This window comes from Hirundo rustica, chromosome 3 (assembly GCF_015227805.2).
Source record: "Hirundo rustica isolate bHirRus1 chromosome 3, bHirRus1.pri.v3, whole genome shotgun sequence".
Taxonomy (NCBI): Eukaryota; Metazoa; Chordata; class Aves; order Passeriformes; family Hirundinidae; genus Hirundo; species Hirundo rustica.
The window spans coordinates 104,639,718-104,658,293 of record NC_053452.1 but is presented as its reverse complement, the minus strand read 5'-3'; the positions used below and the strand labels follow the sequence as shown (position 1 = coordinate 104,658,293).

Sequence of the window (18,576 nt, the reverse complement as noted above, 5' to 3'; positions counted from 1 at the left end):
TTAAATTTAAGGAGCAGCAAAAATTCCAACAAGTTGTGCTTGGTGTGCACTTCGTTCATTTGGTGAAGCAAGAGCCGAAATTCCCAGATTAGTCAGTTGGTTCATTGGTGGTGCATCTGTGAAATGCACAATATGATTTTAGAAAAGACTAATACAAATGCTGAAGGACTTAAGATGAACCTGCTACTTGAATGGTCAGGTTGAGGCAGTAATTTTCTGTACATTATAGTAAAAGCTACTAAAAATAAGATTTTCTGTGTGAAATTCTACCTTATTGAAGCTGATAGGTTTTTCCTCTGAGGTTACAGTGGGATGTATTGCTCTTCAGCACAACATGGCATCCTTTGGCTCTCATGTTTGAAGTTTTGTCATGAGTTAGTAAGTTGTAAACTAATACTTCCCATGCAGTTACACAGGTAGAATTTTTCCATTTCAATATACTTCAGTGTATGGGGAAATTATTAGTAGAGTCATTAGGGATAAACCTATGGTTGTTGAAGTTAGCTGCATGGAGGAAAATATTTATTTTTTGTGAAAACTGTGTTTACCTCAGTACACTAATTACATGTTTATGACTAATGTGCATGCATTGTAAATGTGCAATTAACCCAAACCTTTGGGCACTTGAATAGCACAGATCAAACAACATGGATATTCTGGGTATTATTTAAATGTTTTATATGAGGAATAGCTGGTGTTGAGAGCCCCATTTGTGGAACATAAATCTACTTTTAAGAGTGGAATTTTGTTTGAGTTCTTACTAAGAGAAGGTGTATGTGCATGTGTTGCTGAAGCAGTTTTTGACTGAGAAAGGTTGGGGTTCTTGTAGTCTTTCAGGCTGGCTGTTTTCAGTATTTTGTGTGCAGAATTTCAAAGCTTGATGATACTTTATCACTTGGTCTAGAGATGTATATTTACAGCTCTACCATTTCACTTACTGGGAATTCAACTTATGCTACCTCTGCGAAAATATAAGATTGTCTCTAGTATCAACTTTCTTGAATTATCAAAGATTAACTTTAGTATACTCGATCCTCACATTTGTAGAGAGGTGATTATTTTAGTGGAAAGATTAAACATTTATGTAGAACGTTATCATTATAAACTTTGGAATTAAAGCCAGTGGTGTCTGTGGAAACAAGGGATGATAACTAAGGGGCCAAATGTTCTGCTGATCACTCTGCTTACTTCACAGTGAAACTCCTAGATCACTTTTAGTTTGTCTTTTGTTTATTTTTGGCAGCTGCTGCCTGAAGTAATGATCATTCAAATGTGTTATTAATATAATGTGCCTGAACTCTAATGCATTTGTTTGGCTGTAGGTCATTAACCTAAATATAGCAGGAGTCTAACCCTTGCATTGTGTGTTGGGTATGTCACAGGATCAAGCGGACGTCTCCTCTGGCCAGTCCGCCGATTTGTTGTACTGGACGACATCCAAAACCATGAAGGTGCTGTCCAACACAACTCTGACGACCAAAGCCATGCTGCACGCTGTCAGTGATGGGCAGTGGTGGAAGAGATCCTTGACTTATCTGCGACCATTGCACGTAAGGGATTGCTGATGTGTCTCCAGATGTTTACACATTAGTGATACATTAGTATAAAAACTCAGCTCCTTTGTAGGACCTGGTAACTGAAGGCCTCAAATCAATAAATGAACTACAGACATTGTGGGACTGTCTGCAAGGAAATCCCAATGAAGGCAGGGGTCTAAAGCTGTTTTCTAGTCTGTTTTCTCCTATTTTCTTAGCATAGTGTAAGAAGGCCTAATTGAAATTTGGCAGAACTTTAAAGCTTTGGGGAACAAAGCACAGTAAAACCTACTCTTTAAATACTTTCATCTTGTATTCAAAATTGTTCCTTTTCAGTTTCTCTTATCTACTTTCTGTATTTCAGTGAATTTTCTATAATATTTGTGATGGTATTTTTTCTGATAATACTTTTGAACATGATTCTCTTTCCTTTTTTAGAGTACTGGACTTCTTTCAGAACCGGTTTATGTAAGATGACTCTTTTCTTGCTCCCCACTGAATTAAATGATCTTTTAATTTACAGTTGTTTCCCTTCTGCGCAGTGTTTACAGAATTTTTATGAGCTTTTTTACAACTCTGCTCAACTATACTTATTTTTCCCAGGGCCAAGAATTTGGAGGTGAATTAAAAAGTGGGCCTGGAGAAAATGCTACTGTGGAAAAACAAGGCTGTCATCCATTTTATGAGTCACTAATTGATGATCCATATGTTGCAGAAGTAAGTTACAGTTACAGAACTCTGCAGGTTTTTTTGTGATCTTATAATCAAGTGAAAATACAGAGTTTTTGATTATATGTGGGACTTGAAATTCTGTGCGTTAGTAGGAAAAAATCCAGAATTAAACAAAGGAAAGCAGGTGGAGGAACTGAGGCAGGCAACTGCATGTGATGCAAGTGATCCAAATAAAAGTGCAGGTGTAGAGTGCATATGTGAGTTGGCTTTTTACTTCCAGTCTGAAGTCAGCTATGGAACCTACCAGAACAATTCCTTGGAAAGCTTTGCTGAAGTGTTGCTGAGAACAGAGAAACTCGCAGAAACAAAGAGTGAAGGAAAAGACCTACTTCCAACTACAGAAGGTATGGACGTATTGTATATATTCACTCCATACAGAGTAAATACAGAAGTATCTGTGAATGGGTTTGAGTGCGCAGAATTGCACAGAATGATCTGAAGTATTGTCTGGGTGTTTTGCATGAATTGTGATCTAGTTCCACAGCTCTTGTTGGTAAGGAGTCTTGTTAGAAGTAGCTGTAGAGCTTTCAAGGGAACTGGTGATTTTAAGAGGAGATGCTCAGCAAAGACTACAAAAATGAAGCAGAAAGTGTTATTTGGGGGTTGGCAGCGATAGTAGGAATTGTTGGAAGTTTCCTGAATATTGCCATGTACAGGTAATGGGAATTTGCAAGCCAGTGTGAGTTATTTCTCTGTATGCCTGCATGCTTAATTGGTCAGATTCTGTGCCCCTGTGTATCCAGGTTTCAGTATTGCAGGTTTATTGTAGTGTTTTATTTGCCAGTTAATGCTTAAGTGCAGCTTATGGAATCAGCAGAACTTTTTGTCTTCTTCCGAGATGTTTACACGTTATAGGTTATATTTAATAATTTCTTAAGTGAAAAAATTTCACTTTTTTAAAAAAAGACGAACGACAAAAAAAAAACCAGTGGTTGTTTGTCTTTCCTTTTGGATGTCTCCTCCTGGTTTGAGAAATTAACTATTTAAATATTTACATGCTTTTAGTGTCTTTTAAAGGAAGATATATGTATCACTTGTAGTAAATTCTGTCATTAAAAATTAGTATATTAAATCACTTGCTATATGAGAAGTTTCAAGACAGGCTTTCTTCATAAGCCACACATTTACTCAAAGTGTTTCATGAAAACCAGCATATTTGTCTTACAAGTATATGATTCAGTAGTTTGAGATCTGTGGTATTTGTACAGTAACCTGTGTAGTTCTAATATAACAACACTGTGAATCAGAAAAGGTTAGCAACGGCTTGTATAAATGGGGTGTATGCATGTTTTGTTTTTTACATGCTCTCTTAATGCAAAAAAATCCTTTAAAATCAGTACTTAAAATCTCATGTGTTGCATGCTGAATGCCCATAGGCCTTCAGCTTTGATTCCTGTGTCTTAAAGGGCGGGGGGCGGGCAAGGATTAAAAAGTATTTATTGCTTTCTTAGGGAAAATTATTTAATTGGCAGGTCTGTGGTGGTAGTTCCTGCTTGAACTCAGTAATTGGAACGGATTGTTTACAATTCAGTGGCTGCTTTTCAGATGGAAATTTCAGTGTTGGGGACTTCTGCTTGAAGATGAAAAGAAATTTTAGATTCTAGCTTCAGTTTTTGAGCATCTGTCTCCTTCCTCTTAAGTGTGCAGCGTAATATTTTTGCCATTTAATACTTCTCTTCCACCACTTTTATTCTATAGTCAGAGTTTCACTTAAGAGGCCCTCCAGAAACAGTCCCCCCCTAAAACAGAGTTCTGTGTTTTCCCCTGGAAAAATGGGCTGTGTTTATTATGGACTCATCAGTCCTGCTGTGTATTGCGCCTTTTGGTAGTCAGTACCAAGCAAGCTGTTCTTAAACGTAAGTGTAACATAGCTTTCTGTAAATAATTGGATTAATAATTTGCTATTTGTATTATGTTTAGCTCTTGGTTAAAAGTACTGGATCCCATCTCCTCCCCCTTCTTAAAGCTTTGCTTTGTCAGTTCTCATGAAAGTCCTTATGATGAGTCCACACGTTCAGGAACGTGCAGTTTGAAAATGTACATATTGATAGCACACTGCTGAAGTTTAAGAAATCACACAGATATGAATCCCACTTACTTTTCTGCATTTTTATAATTTTTCAGGCTTCATCTACATGTTTTGGGAGGATTTTGCCATACAAAACTTGAATGCTAATATGAGGTGTCAGCTACTGCACTGGTCTAGTAACTGCAAGTATAGCAGATTTCAGTTGATTTTACTGACAAGTTTGAATCCCAGCTGTTTGCTTCTAGCTTCTAGCTGTCGTCTAGGACAGCGACAGCAGCAGGTTTCAACTCCATCAAAAGAACTGAAGAACCTGGAGGGAGGTGCAGTTTAGCAAAGAAATCTTCATTGTACTTGGCACTTTGTCTTAGGAGAGGTTGGAGTAGGTATCAAACTCTTGTTTAGTATGACAGTGACATGTGCAGTGTGAGAGAATGACTAAACACTTTCCCCACAGACAGTGTGCATAATTTTTGAATTATAGAATGGTTTGGGTTGGAATGAACCTTAAAAATCATCTCGTTTCAATCCCCTGCCATGGGCAGGGATGCCTTCCACTGGACCAGGTTACTCATAGCCCCATCCAGTCTGGCCATTAAAGCCTCTGTAATAAAACTAAATATATTTTGCTGCTTTTGTGGATTTGGTAGTGCTATAAGCCTTGGACCTCGACTTTTCTTGGCCTTGCTATCTGGATGTAGGTGGTAAACTAAGAATTTCCAAGTGAAATGGTAACACTCATGTATCTTCCTGTGTCCTGTAAAGCACGCCTTCCTCAGCTGTGTGCTGACAGCGCACCCAGACTTGGTGCAGCTGAGGACATGTTGTGCATCTGTTTAACTGGGTTTTTTTTTCTCCATAGGCCTCAGGGGTTGATGGGGAGGTTGAAGATGTGATTTTAAATGATGGCTGCTTGTAACTAGATTCGGCTCTAAACTCAGAGTAAACCCAGCACAGTCGGCCATACCTGTTAATCCTCAGGGGTTTTAGAGCAAATAATACCTTAATGTTCCCCATGATTTTGTAGTTACTTGTAGATACAGGTGTTTAACTACAGAATATACTTCTAGGTTTATTGAGATTTTATCATTGGTTAAATGAACATTTGAAGACTCAAAGCAGTTTCTGCATTTTTTTTTCTGAAGAAAATCCATGGAAAGTGAGTTGAAACTTTATAGGTATTGAGAAATTCCAGTTTTCACAAATAAACCATTTTTTTCAAAAGTTAGCTTCTCAAACAGGCTTGTTGCATAAAAACCTCTACAGTAATTGAAAATATTTGTAAAATCTAAATAGTTTTGTGTTTTCATGATAAAGTTGTGCTTGTGGGGCAGCAGGGGGACAGCAGCACTGGCATTTTGCATCTCACTGCCTGCCCTCCCTGGTTTGCCAACCCTGTAATGTCTAAGCCCTTTGGCAAATTCTGGATTTGGCCTGAAAAGACATGAAGTTCCTGTAAATTTTGTGAAGATACCTGACAGAACAGAATGGCATCCTGCTAATATCTGGAGCCTGTGATTTGAAGTCAGCCCTGTTAGACTGCAGAGGATTCTTGCAGGACTTCACTGGGAGACAGAAAGCTGTATGAAATAATTTGTGTATACATGTATTTGTGTGTATGTAAAGTGGACATCTAAGTATGGATACACGAAAACCTATCATGACCACAGTAGCATGCAGAAGGTTTATTGAATCAGTACAGAGGAAAATTTTATTTTTTTTTTCCAGAAGGTATGACAGTAGAGGCAGTTATTCCTTCTTATGTATGTTCTGGCAGTCAGGATGCCATTATATCATGCTTCATGCAAAAGTGTGAAGAAAATCATATTGTTTTCTGGCCCTCTATTGGTGCTGTGTTCTTTGTGATTATTGCTGTCCTAACAGCGAAGATCAGTTTTTGCAAGTGTGTCAGTTGTCATGTTGGGAATACTAAGTTGGGAGACAACACGTAATTTATTGTGTGTTCAAGAGGTTTTACTAACATTAATTCTCCAAAGAAAGGGAAAAGAGAGCAGGGCTGAAACTCTTCCTTCCCCCCTCCTTTTTTTGTTTTTTTTCTGTTTAACTAGAGGTGGTTGTAAGAATACATAAAGTGACTGCTTGTGATCAGAGGAGGAGTCAGCAATTTTCATCAAGATTTTAATATTAGATATTTCTGGAGTTATTACTGTCTTTGCTTGGACAGAATACAGGCTATTTAGAGTATAGCAGAAACAATCTGCCAGCAGCAAGAAGATGTCTGAAGCTCAGTAAAAGCCATTTGAAGCATAAAGGATAGGTGTTGCTGGACAGGCTTATGTAGCAGCCTCTGTGATGACTTGTCACACAGAAATTTAATGTTTGTATCTGGCTGAGAGCTAGCATGTAAATCCATTTCAGGCCGATGGCAAATTAATGATAATCTGAAAATTGTAATTGGTCATTCAAGCCTTTTATAAATCATTCTTTGGAACAAAGAATTCACTGGAGGAGTTGTGTGGAAAGTAATCGTGTTTTTACCAGCATGTCCTGCAGAGCAGTTTATATAATGTGGTGTTTGAGACTTCCTTGAAATAAACAAAAGCTGTGTTACTGGAAGATAGCTTCTTCCTACTGAAATAATATTGTTATTAATAACATTAGTAATAATGTAATCTATAACAATGGAAACAACCCCTCCCCAACAAGTTTGGTATCAATAATGTAGGAAAAGCAGGTGATTTTTGTGTCAGTTTTACCAGAAGTATATGTGTGTATAATAGAATACTTATCCTTTGATGAGTTTATTTCCATAGCTGTTATACTGATATTTGTTTTCAGTATGTGGCACAACCCGATTTTGGTGTTTCTTACGACACTTGCAACTTTTTGTTTTTGTTTTTATTTTTAATTAAGGCAGAAGTTTTTAATATGTTTTGTTGTGTTCAGTGATAAGGGAATTTGAGCTCAGGCTTGAAGAGAAGACATTTTGTACCATTCCTCTTCTTGGTATCTTGGAACCCTTACAACATTACATTACTTCCTTGATTTTACAAGCAAAATATTTACTTCTTGGAAATCAGTACAGGTGTCTTTGTTTAGCATCTATTGCTGCATAGTCTCATTCTTCTTTAGTTAATGCATCAAACACTTTGCCTGGAAGTTAAGGTAAAGCTGTGCTGCAGTTTAATTATATATTATCTCTTTCTGAATTGCACTGATAAGTGTTTAATTAAGTATGTCTGGAGTGCTTCAAGCTAGAGTCTAATAAAATACAGTTTCCCTGAAAACATTTCATTTGCTAGCTCTCAAGGCCAAGTGGGTCAGTAATCCAAACTTTGTGTCTGCTCCCTCTGTGTTGCAGTTCTGCTACAACTGGCAAGTGATGCTTTACCGAAGGATGCAGCCTTGTCTCTTGCCTACCTGCTTGCACTACCACAGGTGCGTTGATAGGGGCTTTGTGTGGTTTTGCCAGGAAAGACTGTTCATGGCATTTCAGAATCCCATTAGAAAATTTCATTTCCTTAAGATTTTAAAATCTTAAATATTTGAATTCATTTTAATAGACATTTTTACAGATTGAGCTGGTGCATATGAATTAAAGAAACTGAACAAATGCCATTGGATGGTCCGTTGAGCATGGCACTGGTGAAAAGACATATTTTCTTACTTAAAATAGAAGTTGGGCCACCAGACTGACAATTCTAATGTAACTCAGAAATGTGGATAATAGCCTTGTGGTAAAGAAGCAGCAATAGTGCTGCTATTGGAAAAACATTTTGGTTAGGTATTTGTGCAAAGGGGAAAAAAACCACCATAATGTACAATTATCTTTATGTGTGGAGGTTACTGATTTACTTCTGTGCCAGAAAAACATAGTCAAAGCTACTTCTAAATGACAGCAAGTAGCTTTTTAGAAAGTTTGTATGTGTAATGTTGTATGCTTGCTAATTCTTTCATGTAAATTAATGCTCTCTTTCTTCTAGGTAGTAGATGCCAACAAATGCTTTGAAAAGCAATTGCACTCTGCGTTATCTCTCCAGCTGGCAAGTTATTACTATAGCCTGCAGATCTATGCTCGTTTGGCACCGTGTTTCAAGGACAAATGCCACCCTCTCTACAGGGTTAGTAATCTTTTCTTTTTAAAGCCACATTCATTAATGTTCAACTTAAAAGCTATTCTAAAAAGCCAGTACATGAGTTAAGCCTGTTAAGGAGCTGATCTGACTTAACACTGTGAGCAGCCTGTTGGGTTACGCATAATTATTCTTCTAGAGTGCTGTAAACAAACAAGTACTTCACAATTTGTTGAAGAGTTTTTGAAGCAAATTTGAAGTGCCATTTTTCGGTAACAGCACTATCAGTCTTCAAAGTAGCTTATGAGCACTGAGCAGTAATGAGTATAGCCTGTGCTATTACCTTGCAATACTGTGTACAAGGCAATCTGATACTTCTCAGGAAAAGTGACAAGTCCATTTCAACAAGAACAGTGCTTTTCTGAAAGTTTCTATAACCTCCCCTGGAGTGTCTTGGATTGTATTTTAGTTTACATATGGTGTTTTGAAAATTCATCCTCATTCATTGAGGAATTTTTTTATTTGCTTTGACAAGTTTCTGTTTTTGGAATGGCACTCCTTTGCCCGTTCTCCATTGCCAGTGGTTAAAGCAGTTTCATGGTGAAGTCCATACTAAATGGAAGAGGTAACGTACAAAAGTTTAATAAGGCACCAATTGCCATTCTTACTGAGATGCCTGCATAAAAACTCCAAGTTTGCTCCAAGAGAGTCTTTCTGAATTTATACCAGTTCTTTCCTCCTGTGCAGTAGCTCTCTGGACTGTTTGGGTTTCAGCCTGTTATAAATGAGATGGACCAAATTCAATAAATCAAAATTTGGAATTTTATTGAGAGACAAAATAACAGTCTCGGACAGCCACAATTAAAAGGACAGCGTCGAGCCCGGGGTCGCCGCTGGGTGAACAACGATAACACACTCTGCCAGTCTGTTATCCCCAAGTTCACATTTTTGGTTTGCAGCAGTCTCTTTTCATACACTGGATCGAGGAGAGAGGCTCGGGATGTCGACAGTCCTCCCTCTGGGGCATCTTCATTAAACATGCAGGTTTCAGTTCTAAGAGTCTGAATGGATCAGCGGAGGAGGACAATGCTGTTAATGGTTGGGTCCAGGTGTGGTGTGGAGATGTTAATGCCAGACGGAGACCATCTAGATACGGGTCTGATACAATCATCGGGTCCTCCGGGCTATCATCCCTGTTTTCCGTTGCCTTTTGTTTCTTTTCAATGATTCCTGGCAGTGACAGTCTTCTGTCCTCCTTTCTGGTAATTCCAATCAAGCTTTCCTCGTGTCCCTCCCATGCCTTTTCAGGCTAGAGAAATTCTTGTATTTTATTAAGCCACCTTCCCCCGAGTTAACTCACAAAATGCTATTTTAAACAAAACTAAACTTCCAACATGCTAGTTTATACAGAACTTATACAGTTGGTATTACATTTTATATTCTATTAACATGAATTAACTTTAGAACATATGTTACATTCCTTTTTAATAATTCCCAGCAGGGGCATGTTTGTGTCTTCCTCTTGGTAATTCTAATCATGTTTTGTCTCGTGTCCCTCCCCTGCCTTTTCAGGCAGGAGAAATTCCTGTACCTTTACTGAGCTGCTTTCTTCTGAGTTAACTCATAGCATATTGGATTAAAACAAAACTTACACTTATAGGGATGGTATTACATTTTATGTCTTTTAACACGAATTAACTTTAGGACATGTATCACAAGCCTATCTCTCAGCTGTAGCTAAAAGAACACTTATAGTCACAAGTTTTCTGAAAATGAAATAATCAGCACTGTGACATGACATGAGAGAATTGGTTTTTTCCATGTTAAGAATGACTCTTGATTTGCAGCAGAAAGCCTGTTTCGATATTTGCCCAATTCTGCAATTAGGAAGCCTTTCATGTTCCTGCTGAGATGTTAATTTGACTGTCTTCTGCTTAGATGCTAAAGGAGAACACAGCCCACAACTGTGGGGCTTGCAAAGTGTGTTGGTTGTGAAGAATGAATTCATGTTTGTTTAAAATCTTTCTTTGAGCCTGTAAATCTTTCTGCTGAAAGGCAACTTTGATGAAAAAAATTATGGGGTTTTGTGTTTTTTTTCCTCTTACTTTAGCTTTTCTAAACAGTCCTATTTTACAGGAAGAGCTAAAAAGCCTTCGGAAAATGTAAATTATAAGAATGAGGACAGAGATGTTAGATTGAACTATTTGTACACCCATTGCCTTTTAATGAGCAAAGTCTTATCAGTGGCACCATGCAGTTTATCTCTCAACTGTGATTTGATCTTTGGCTAATCTTAAGTTCTGTCTTGGTAAAATGCTATATGTGACTGTGATAAATACTGCATTTTAAGTTGTTTGCTAGAAAGAGTAGGTTCTATGTTTAAGCTACTCTTAAACAATAGCTTTTGAAAGCAATTGTATAAGAAGATTGAGTGAAGAGCACACTAAAAAAAGCCAGGAAAAGCCAGGAAAAAAAACTGGCCTGGGTACCAGTAAGAAAACAACATAGGGAAATACTAAGTTATAATTCATTGTTACTAATTCCAAGAGTATTGAGAGAATGAATGTCATTGAAGTAGAAAACAAGAAATAGAAAGATACTTTTGACCAAAATAAACACACTTGATTCTTTTTCAAAAACCCCAACCAAAACCCCTAAACAGTAGGCTTAAATGCCCAATTTATGCTGTGAAACAGACATTTGTTTAAATTTACATCTTAGATGCTGGTAGTAAAGAATGAGTCTACCTGCCAGCTGGTTTCCTTAATGCCATTCTAGTTTCTGCCCATGGGAATAGATCTAGCCATGAGGTTTGGGGTTTGGGTTTTTTTGTGTTTCTTAAGAGTTCTGTAGGAGGAAACGAAAATTAATCTCAAACTTTTATGAACATGTTACACTCAGCTGGAGGTGTCATTCCATAGTAGATTAGATTGTCTTCCAACTCATATCACTGGTGGCTTGTATCACCTTTATCTTGTGGCTGTTTGTGAAAGCAGAAGTGCATCTCTAGGTCCTTTACCTGCCTCAAAGCTGTACCTTATTTTTAGAAGGTATCTGAATGCATTTTTGTGGGTGTATAGCCAATCCTTGTTTTTCCCCTTTCTCACTCTTTACGTGGTCAGTAATGATGTAAATCTGGCACTTCAGCTACATGCTCAGAAGGTGAATCCTCAAGATCATAGAGCATTTATTTCTGTCTACTAGCATCTGAGTCACAGCAGCTGTGATTTTTCTAGTCCAGTGAATCAAGTATACCATTGGAAAACTACCTGAATTTAAAGGGAACTATACAGAAGCATGGAAAAGTCTACACATCCTGTGTTTTTCACTTTAAAATGGCATTGTTAGAAAAGAGTTCATGAGTACCTCTGGCAGAACAGGAGAACTGTTGGTAGAATGGAAATGACAGAGCGTAATGTTACAAGGATAATGGGGAATGGGAGGAGAGCTCTTCTTCCATTGGCTAGGACAGACTTTCAAGGCTTGCTAGTTAGTCAAGAAGAATGTTTTGAAGGTATGATTGGGTCTGCTGCATGAAGGTTTGTGTCTTTTTTTGTTTGTTTTAAGTGTGAAATACTGACAGCTAATATCGATGCATCAAACCAGAATCGTAAATTGTCAGAAATTGTCACTATCATTTTTGTAGTGTTGATGCCCAAAAGGAAATCATCTTGATAATTTCAGTTTCTGGTGAAGCTATTCCTTTGCTTTAAGGACAAACAAAGGGATTTTGGCTGTAAAGTATTGCTTTAATTTTGTGCCCAAGACAGTTTCAAATTTTAGTTGTTATGATAACATAACAGTCATGGTTGAGGGCATCTCAGCTGTATTACTTTCTTGTCCTAAGGAATATGTTAAAGGAGCTCTCCAACCTACGAAAACTGCAGATAAAGGTCAGAAGAATAGAACAAAATTCCCAGAAATGGACAGTGTGTGGAATGTACTGGTATGACAAGACTAATTACCCTTTGAGGACCTACATGTATTTTTGGTTTAGGTCTGTAACAGGATGGGATTGACTTTTCATTGCAGCCCCTGTGGTGCTGTGCTTTTGCGTTTGTGGCTAGAAGGATTGGTAACATGCCTGTTTTGGCTGTTGCTGAACCTTGTTTGCACAGCGTCAAGGCTGTTGCCCCACTGCCACTCCGATTCGCCTCTCACTAATTCCCAGTCTTGATGGAAGAAAAGCTGTACCGCTGACCAAGATATTTGCTGGGTAATTCTTGTTGTTAGCAGCTTATCTCCTCATTTGTCTAATCCTGGTGATCTGATAATTGACCAGAATAAATTGTTTACTCTAGAAGGGAGTGAAAAGGCTTAATTATCCTGAGGTTAATTAGTATGTTACATTCCTGTCCTCATGCTAATACTCTTGCTGAGGTGTTTCTGTTGTTTTGTGAAGAGGATTGTTTTACTGACCTCAGCTGAGGGGGCAAGCTTTTTCTTGGAACATCAAACAACAGCTACAACAAATACCGCTAAGATGCAGAGGGGAACAGGAATTTTGCACTTAATAGCAGATGAGGAAATGTTGCTGCTAGCAGAAAATTCTTAGTTTTTTGTTTTCTTCCCTTATATGTAACTTCTGATTCGAGAAGGTAAGTTTGATTATTGTCCTTTTGTGCATTGCAGCTGACAATACATTGAACTGGTAAGCTCAGATTCTCCTTACTGATGTTTCTCCTGTTGTGGCCTGAAATTGGTGAAGAAGCTGGGAGTTCAGGTCCCACAGAGTTACGTAGCCTGATATATATATTTAGCCACTATATGACAGGGTACATTTATGCAGTGAACTTATGCTCTGTGCACTTAATCTGCTTCACTTTTCTGTTGCTTACTGCTTTGGAAAGCCTCTATCAACACTTCTAAGAGGCAGAATTAGGTCAAAAGAGGAGTACTTTCAGCTTGGGATGGAATGTGTAGAAATTTCTGTTGGTCTTCAGGATTTCATTCTTCCAGCTTAACCTGGCTGCCAAGATGGTTTTGTTGCTTGTTTGTATAAAATTGATATAAATTATAAACACGAATCCAGAGAAGTAAAACTCCCAGCCATGGTCCATATGCTACAGCTTTATGTAATATTCCAAATACAGGATGTTGAAAATAAAGCCTTAATTTGAAATGGAAATAGATATTATATAAGAAGGCTGCATACAGGAAAGAGGGAGGTAGATCTGATGCATCTGATAACAGATGTATTACCCATACTAAATAAGGTCTTAATGATTTTTACCTGGCTCTCTAGTGTAGCTAAGGGTTGAGTCCTTGTACATGAGGCAGTCTCTAAATCTCTTACTGGAATGCTTACTAAATGATTGCATATTGGTTTGCATATCCTGTCACATTCCTAAATAAGGACTTCAGCTTACTAGAGATAATATATATGTTTTTAATCTCAACTTGGATTTATGTAGATGATGTTCTACATCTTGTACATAACTAATGTGCAAACTAATGTGCCCTGACAAACTGTGTCAGGCAGACTGGTTTTGTATTGTCTGGCCATTCAGCTTTCCAATTATAAATGCAATGACTAGCACTAAGGCTGCTGTAGATCACAGTAGTGTTCTTTATTTTTGGCCTATGATGGACTTAAAACTTGGGGGTTTTTAAGTCCTGATTCAAGCCCTCATCTTCAGCCCCTCTTTCTGTTTTGTTTGTGATGCTGAAAACCAGCCAGTTTCATTTGGCAGTATAATTTTTCCCTGTTGTTTCACTGTTGGAAATTTCTGTTGTATGTTCTGCATCAAGTTCAAGTTTCATTGCCAGTCTTTGGGTTGCTCCACTTCTCTTTCATGCTGCTCTTTTGTCTAATACTTCTTACTGGTTTATATCCATACATGTTCAGGTACTGGTACTCATTAACACTTGGCAGGTGAATCTGTTTAATTTGATGTATGCTTCTGTTTCCAAGTCCAGTGTGTACCTGATAGTTAGAAAAGCAAAACTGGGAGAGATGAGTGTATAATTCCTTGGATTTGTGTTGCACTATTCCCTCTCCCATTGGTCTTTGTTCATGTGTGTAGTCTGTGATGGAGAGAACCAGGGAAAAGGAGGACAGTGGCAGAAGGCACTATGAATGAGACTACCAGGCACACTAACAGCTTATTTGGGGAGAATTCAAAGACCCTAGTGTCATCAGAATCGTTCTCTAGATCATCAATAATGGTTCTGAATAAAGGTGGACTCAAAACGTGCCTCTGCAGGACTTGCTGTTGCCTTTTTCCTCTCTGAAAAGTGATCTCCAAGCTTCTACCTCTTGTTTCACCAGATTTCAATTAGTGAAAGGACAATTCTTCCAATCCATTAATAACTTAAGTTTTCTGGCTGGACTTTTGTATGAAAACCCGTGAAAGTATTTTGTGAGATTTCTGTGTGTTTGATTCCCTTTCTCCATGTGCTCTTTGATACACTTGTAGCCCTCCAGCCAGTGAATAGGGGCCTTGCTGATCTTTTCCCATCAATCTCTTAATGCTCAGTGGTCTCATTTATTTGTTATACAGTCTGCCATCTCACTGGGGATGGACATTTGACTTGCTGGGCTACAATCCCTATGAAGATCCTATTTTTTTTCAGATGGAACTTGCACTCTGGCATGTTATTTTTAAAAATGTTCATTGATGCACCTTGGCCTTCCATTTAACATAATTTCACATTTGTGTTCCATCAGAACTGAGGGATGAATTCCAGCTGGTCATGGTGTGCAAGCACATAACTGACACCTTCCAGATTTATCTAACTCACGTGGCTCCTCTGAGCCCTCTCCCCACACCTTCAGCGGTGAGGGCTGACACAAAGTTCTCATGATTTCTACTGCTATGGACTTACCCGTGAGTGCTCCTTCCCCTCCTTTCTCTGTGAGATCCTGCCACTTCGCTAGCTGGCTTCCTGATATGAGCACTTCCCAGAACTACTTCTATCAACTTTACCATTCTTTATAAAACACGTTCCAGGCGCTTTTTTAGCACTTTTAATTTCCTTTCTAGCTTGTCATATTTTGTGCGTTTTCCTCATTGATTTGCTTTGTACAGTGATGTCTCAACACATGATCACACGGTTGCTAAATGAGTGAATCTCTAAGCTAATGTAAATGGAGAACTCACTAAACTGTGGTGTGTCCAATGGCTTAAAGTTCAAGTAAGCTCTCCTGAACTATCAGCCGTTGTGGTTAGTTTTGAACGTCTTCTGGTATGATCCCTGAAAAACTCAGGGTATGGTATGAAAAAACTGAAAAACTGGCGTGGTGTGATCCAGCAGTTAGGGGCATGGCAGCCAGATTGTGACAAAGTAGTTTCTTTTGGTTGTGATGTGTTTTGATACAGATAAGCCAGTGTTTCTGAGGAAAGATCCTCATCTTTCTTTGTTAAGCACACAACATGACAAAGTATTGCCGTTCTTAGTTGGAACCAAATAATATTTAGGTGACTCAGAGAAGACCTATTGTTAAATAGTTGTTGGGTGCTGCCCCCATCCCCTTGTATCATTTCTTCAAGATAAAGTGTATTTATGAAATGAGATGCTTACAGTCTTGCTTATTTCTGTTTCTCAAAGGTTATATGAGCTATTCTGTCAAATCCTATTTCTGAAAGCAGAGCAAATGTTGTTCTTTGGACAGCTGTTCAGAAATCTTTTAGAAGAGAGGATCTTCAAACTACCCTTTCATTTAAGCAGAGGGTTGAGGTTTAGCTTGCCCATGTTTCTCTGGAGACATAGTTGTGATATTTCAAGCGTGGGAGATAGCTGCTATAAGTGCTAATGCTGCTTCTTGTGAAGGGCTTTGTTCCTCTCTGGGAAACAGTACAAACGTGACCAACAGCTTTTTGAAGCAGTCTTACCCTAGTCAAGTGGCTTTATCTTCTCTTTTACATTCCTTTTCCAAACTTCTGTAACTGTTTTCCCCAGTCAGTGAGCATCATGGATTTTGCTGGCATCGTGCTTGAAATTTGCTAATCATCTAATAACAAAGAACATTTTAGCAAAATTTTATTCATCTGAGTTGGCAATATGGGTTACTTTTCAGCTGCTGAATTTCCATCAAGTGTGAGAGGCTTCTCCATCCCTTTGTTTTTCAGCTGTTTGACTCCTTGCTGGTGGGGTTTGTTGGTTGAGTTCAGTGAGTTTTGTTGGTTTGGGTTGTTTTTTTCTTTTTTTACATTTTGGAGACTAAATGAGGCTAAATGCTAGATTTCTAAATGCTAGCCTCTTTATTTAGCTGAGGAAGCTACTAATGAAAATGTACATCCCAATAACATAAGGTGGTCATGGGGAAACCTGTACTTCTCAGAAGTGCTAGCAGTGCTTTTGGATTAGGATGAAAAATATCTGACTTCTCGCATTTTAACAGCTGTCAGGGAAGAGGAAGTTAAGTGTTTTGGTAGCTCATGGGATATCTAGTATTCAACCTTTAAATTAGTAAGGTATAGAAATATTTGCATGTATCCAGGCAAGTAACTGTACAAATTAAAAAGAAACATAGTGTACTTAAGCTGAAATTGCATAATACTGCAGTAAAATTTTACAGTAAGAGTGTATGCTTGTCCCAAAGTGTGTATATGACTACAGTTGCTCCCATATAGGTCAAGATGAAAGACATATTCTGAAAGAATCAACAATAACATCATGTATTCAAAAAGAAAGCATAATGATTTTTTTTTTTTTTAGATAAAAGGGAGATAGACAGAAGGTTAGGATAATTACCAAAAATATGGCACTTATTTACTGAGTGTAATGCTGACTGCAAATGGGAAATGAATTATATGCTATGAATTTAGTAGGCACTTCACTCAAAAGCATGTAGTAATTTTCTATTTTCAGAGATGTTCTTTCTGTTGACACTTTAACCTTTTATATATCATGTGTTATTTTCACTAAAAGAGCTGTCAGATGAAATGATGAGATTTTTCTACCTAAACCTGACTATCAATCCAAAAATCTGTAAGAGAGCACAAGGTTAAAAAAAAAAAAAAAGAAAAGAAAACATTTACGCTTGAGTCAAATTATCACTCATTCTTGTTGGAATAGCTGATGGAAATCAAAACAAAAAGTGTTTCTCTGAGGAGAAACTCAGCATGAGCCAGTGACATGCGCTTGCAGCTGAGAAAGCCAGTTGTGTCCTGGGCTGCATCAAAAGCAGATCTGGAGAGGGATTGTGCATGCAGTGACCGGACAAGGGAGAATGGCTTTAAACTGAAAGAGGGCAGGTTTAGATCTGGTTTAAACTGAAAGAGGGTTTAGATTAACTATAAGAAGAAATTCTTAAATGTGAGGGTTGTGAGGCACTGGAACAGGTTGCCTAGAAAAACTGTGGATGCCCCATCCCTGGAGATGTTCAGAGCTGGTTTGGATGGGGCTCTGAGCAACCTGGTCAAGTTTAAGCTGTCCCTGCCCATGGCAGGGGACTCGGAGCAGGATGATCTCTAAGGTCCCTTCCAACCCAAACCATTCTGATTCTATGAAAGCAGAGCACTAGAGCAATTTGTTCCAGTTTTCAAGCACAAGTCACTTAACATAGCTATAAAAACAACTGCCTGGACAACATTTCCGATTACTTTTGTTTTATGACTGAACAGCAGCCTCTTGCCTTTTTTTTTTTTTTTTTTTTTTTTTTTTTAATTCCTGCAGCAGTGTCTTTTTTTTGATACCGTCATACATCTGGAATATAACTTTAAAACATTCAGTCCTTGGGAAAAAGAGACATCTGCATGAAATCTGTGGTAAGGGTAGGAAGGGAGGCTAGGGAATTTTAAGTCCACAGCTGCATTCCTGGGTCTACATGATCCAGATATAAATGTTTTAGTAGAGGTGGAAGTATCTTGTTTGCAGTACCATGTACCATACTGTGGTCAGAAGCATTTTTTAAGAGTATGGCTTTTTAAGAGGCTTTAAAGCCATTATACTTAAATATAGCTAAGACATTAGTATATGTTACAAAATCTTCTGATAGATGATTTAAGATTTTTAAATCTGAAACAGACTATTGTTTTAATGTCTGAATGTGTAAGACTTACAGGTTTAATAATAGAGGTGAGATGAGCAGTAGATTCTCTACTTCATTTTTTAAATAAGTTTGTACAACTTGATCCTGATGTATCTTATAGCTTACAGAAGGTATGCTGGTAGGTGTTCTTTTATATTGGCCTGGTGTTGTTTCACTGGTGAGTGATGAGATCTGCTGCTTCCTGCACCCATTTAAAAAATGGTTATGAAAGCTGATCCTGAACAAAACTTGTCATAGAATACATGTAGCTGC

General features: G+C 38.0%; 1 protein-coding gene across 1 annotated transcript in view; it reads left to right on the top strand.

Moving 5' to 3' along the window:
- The window catches only part of NBAS (NBAS subunit of NRZ tethering complex), a 159,348-nt gene that overhangs the window by 71,324 nt on the left and 69,448 nt on the right, over nucleotides 1-18,576 (top strand). Inside the window, exons 36-40 of the mRNA XM_040058489.1 lie at nucleotides 1,383-1,550; nucleotides 2,139-2,252; nucleotides 2,488-2,611; nucleotides 7,616-7,692; nucleotides 8,238-8,375. Coding sequence (XP_039914423.1) covers nucleotides 1,383-1,550; nucleotides 2,139-2,252; nucleotides 2,488-2,611; nucleotides 7,616-7,692; nucleotides 8,238-8,375 — 621 coding nt within the window. The remainder of the gene's footprint in view (nucleotides 1-1,382; nucleotides 1,551-2,138; nucleotides 2,253-2,487; nucleotides 2,612-7,615; nucleotides 7,693-8,237; nucleotides 8,376-18,576) is intronic.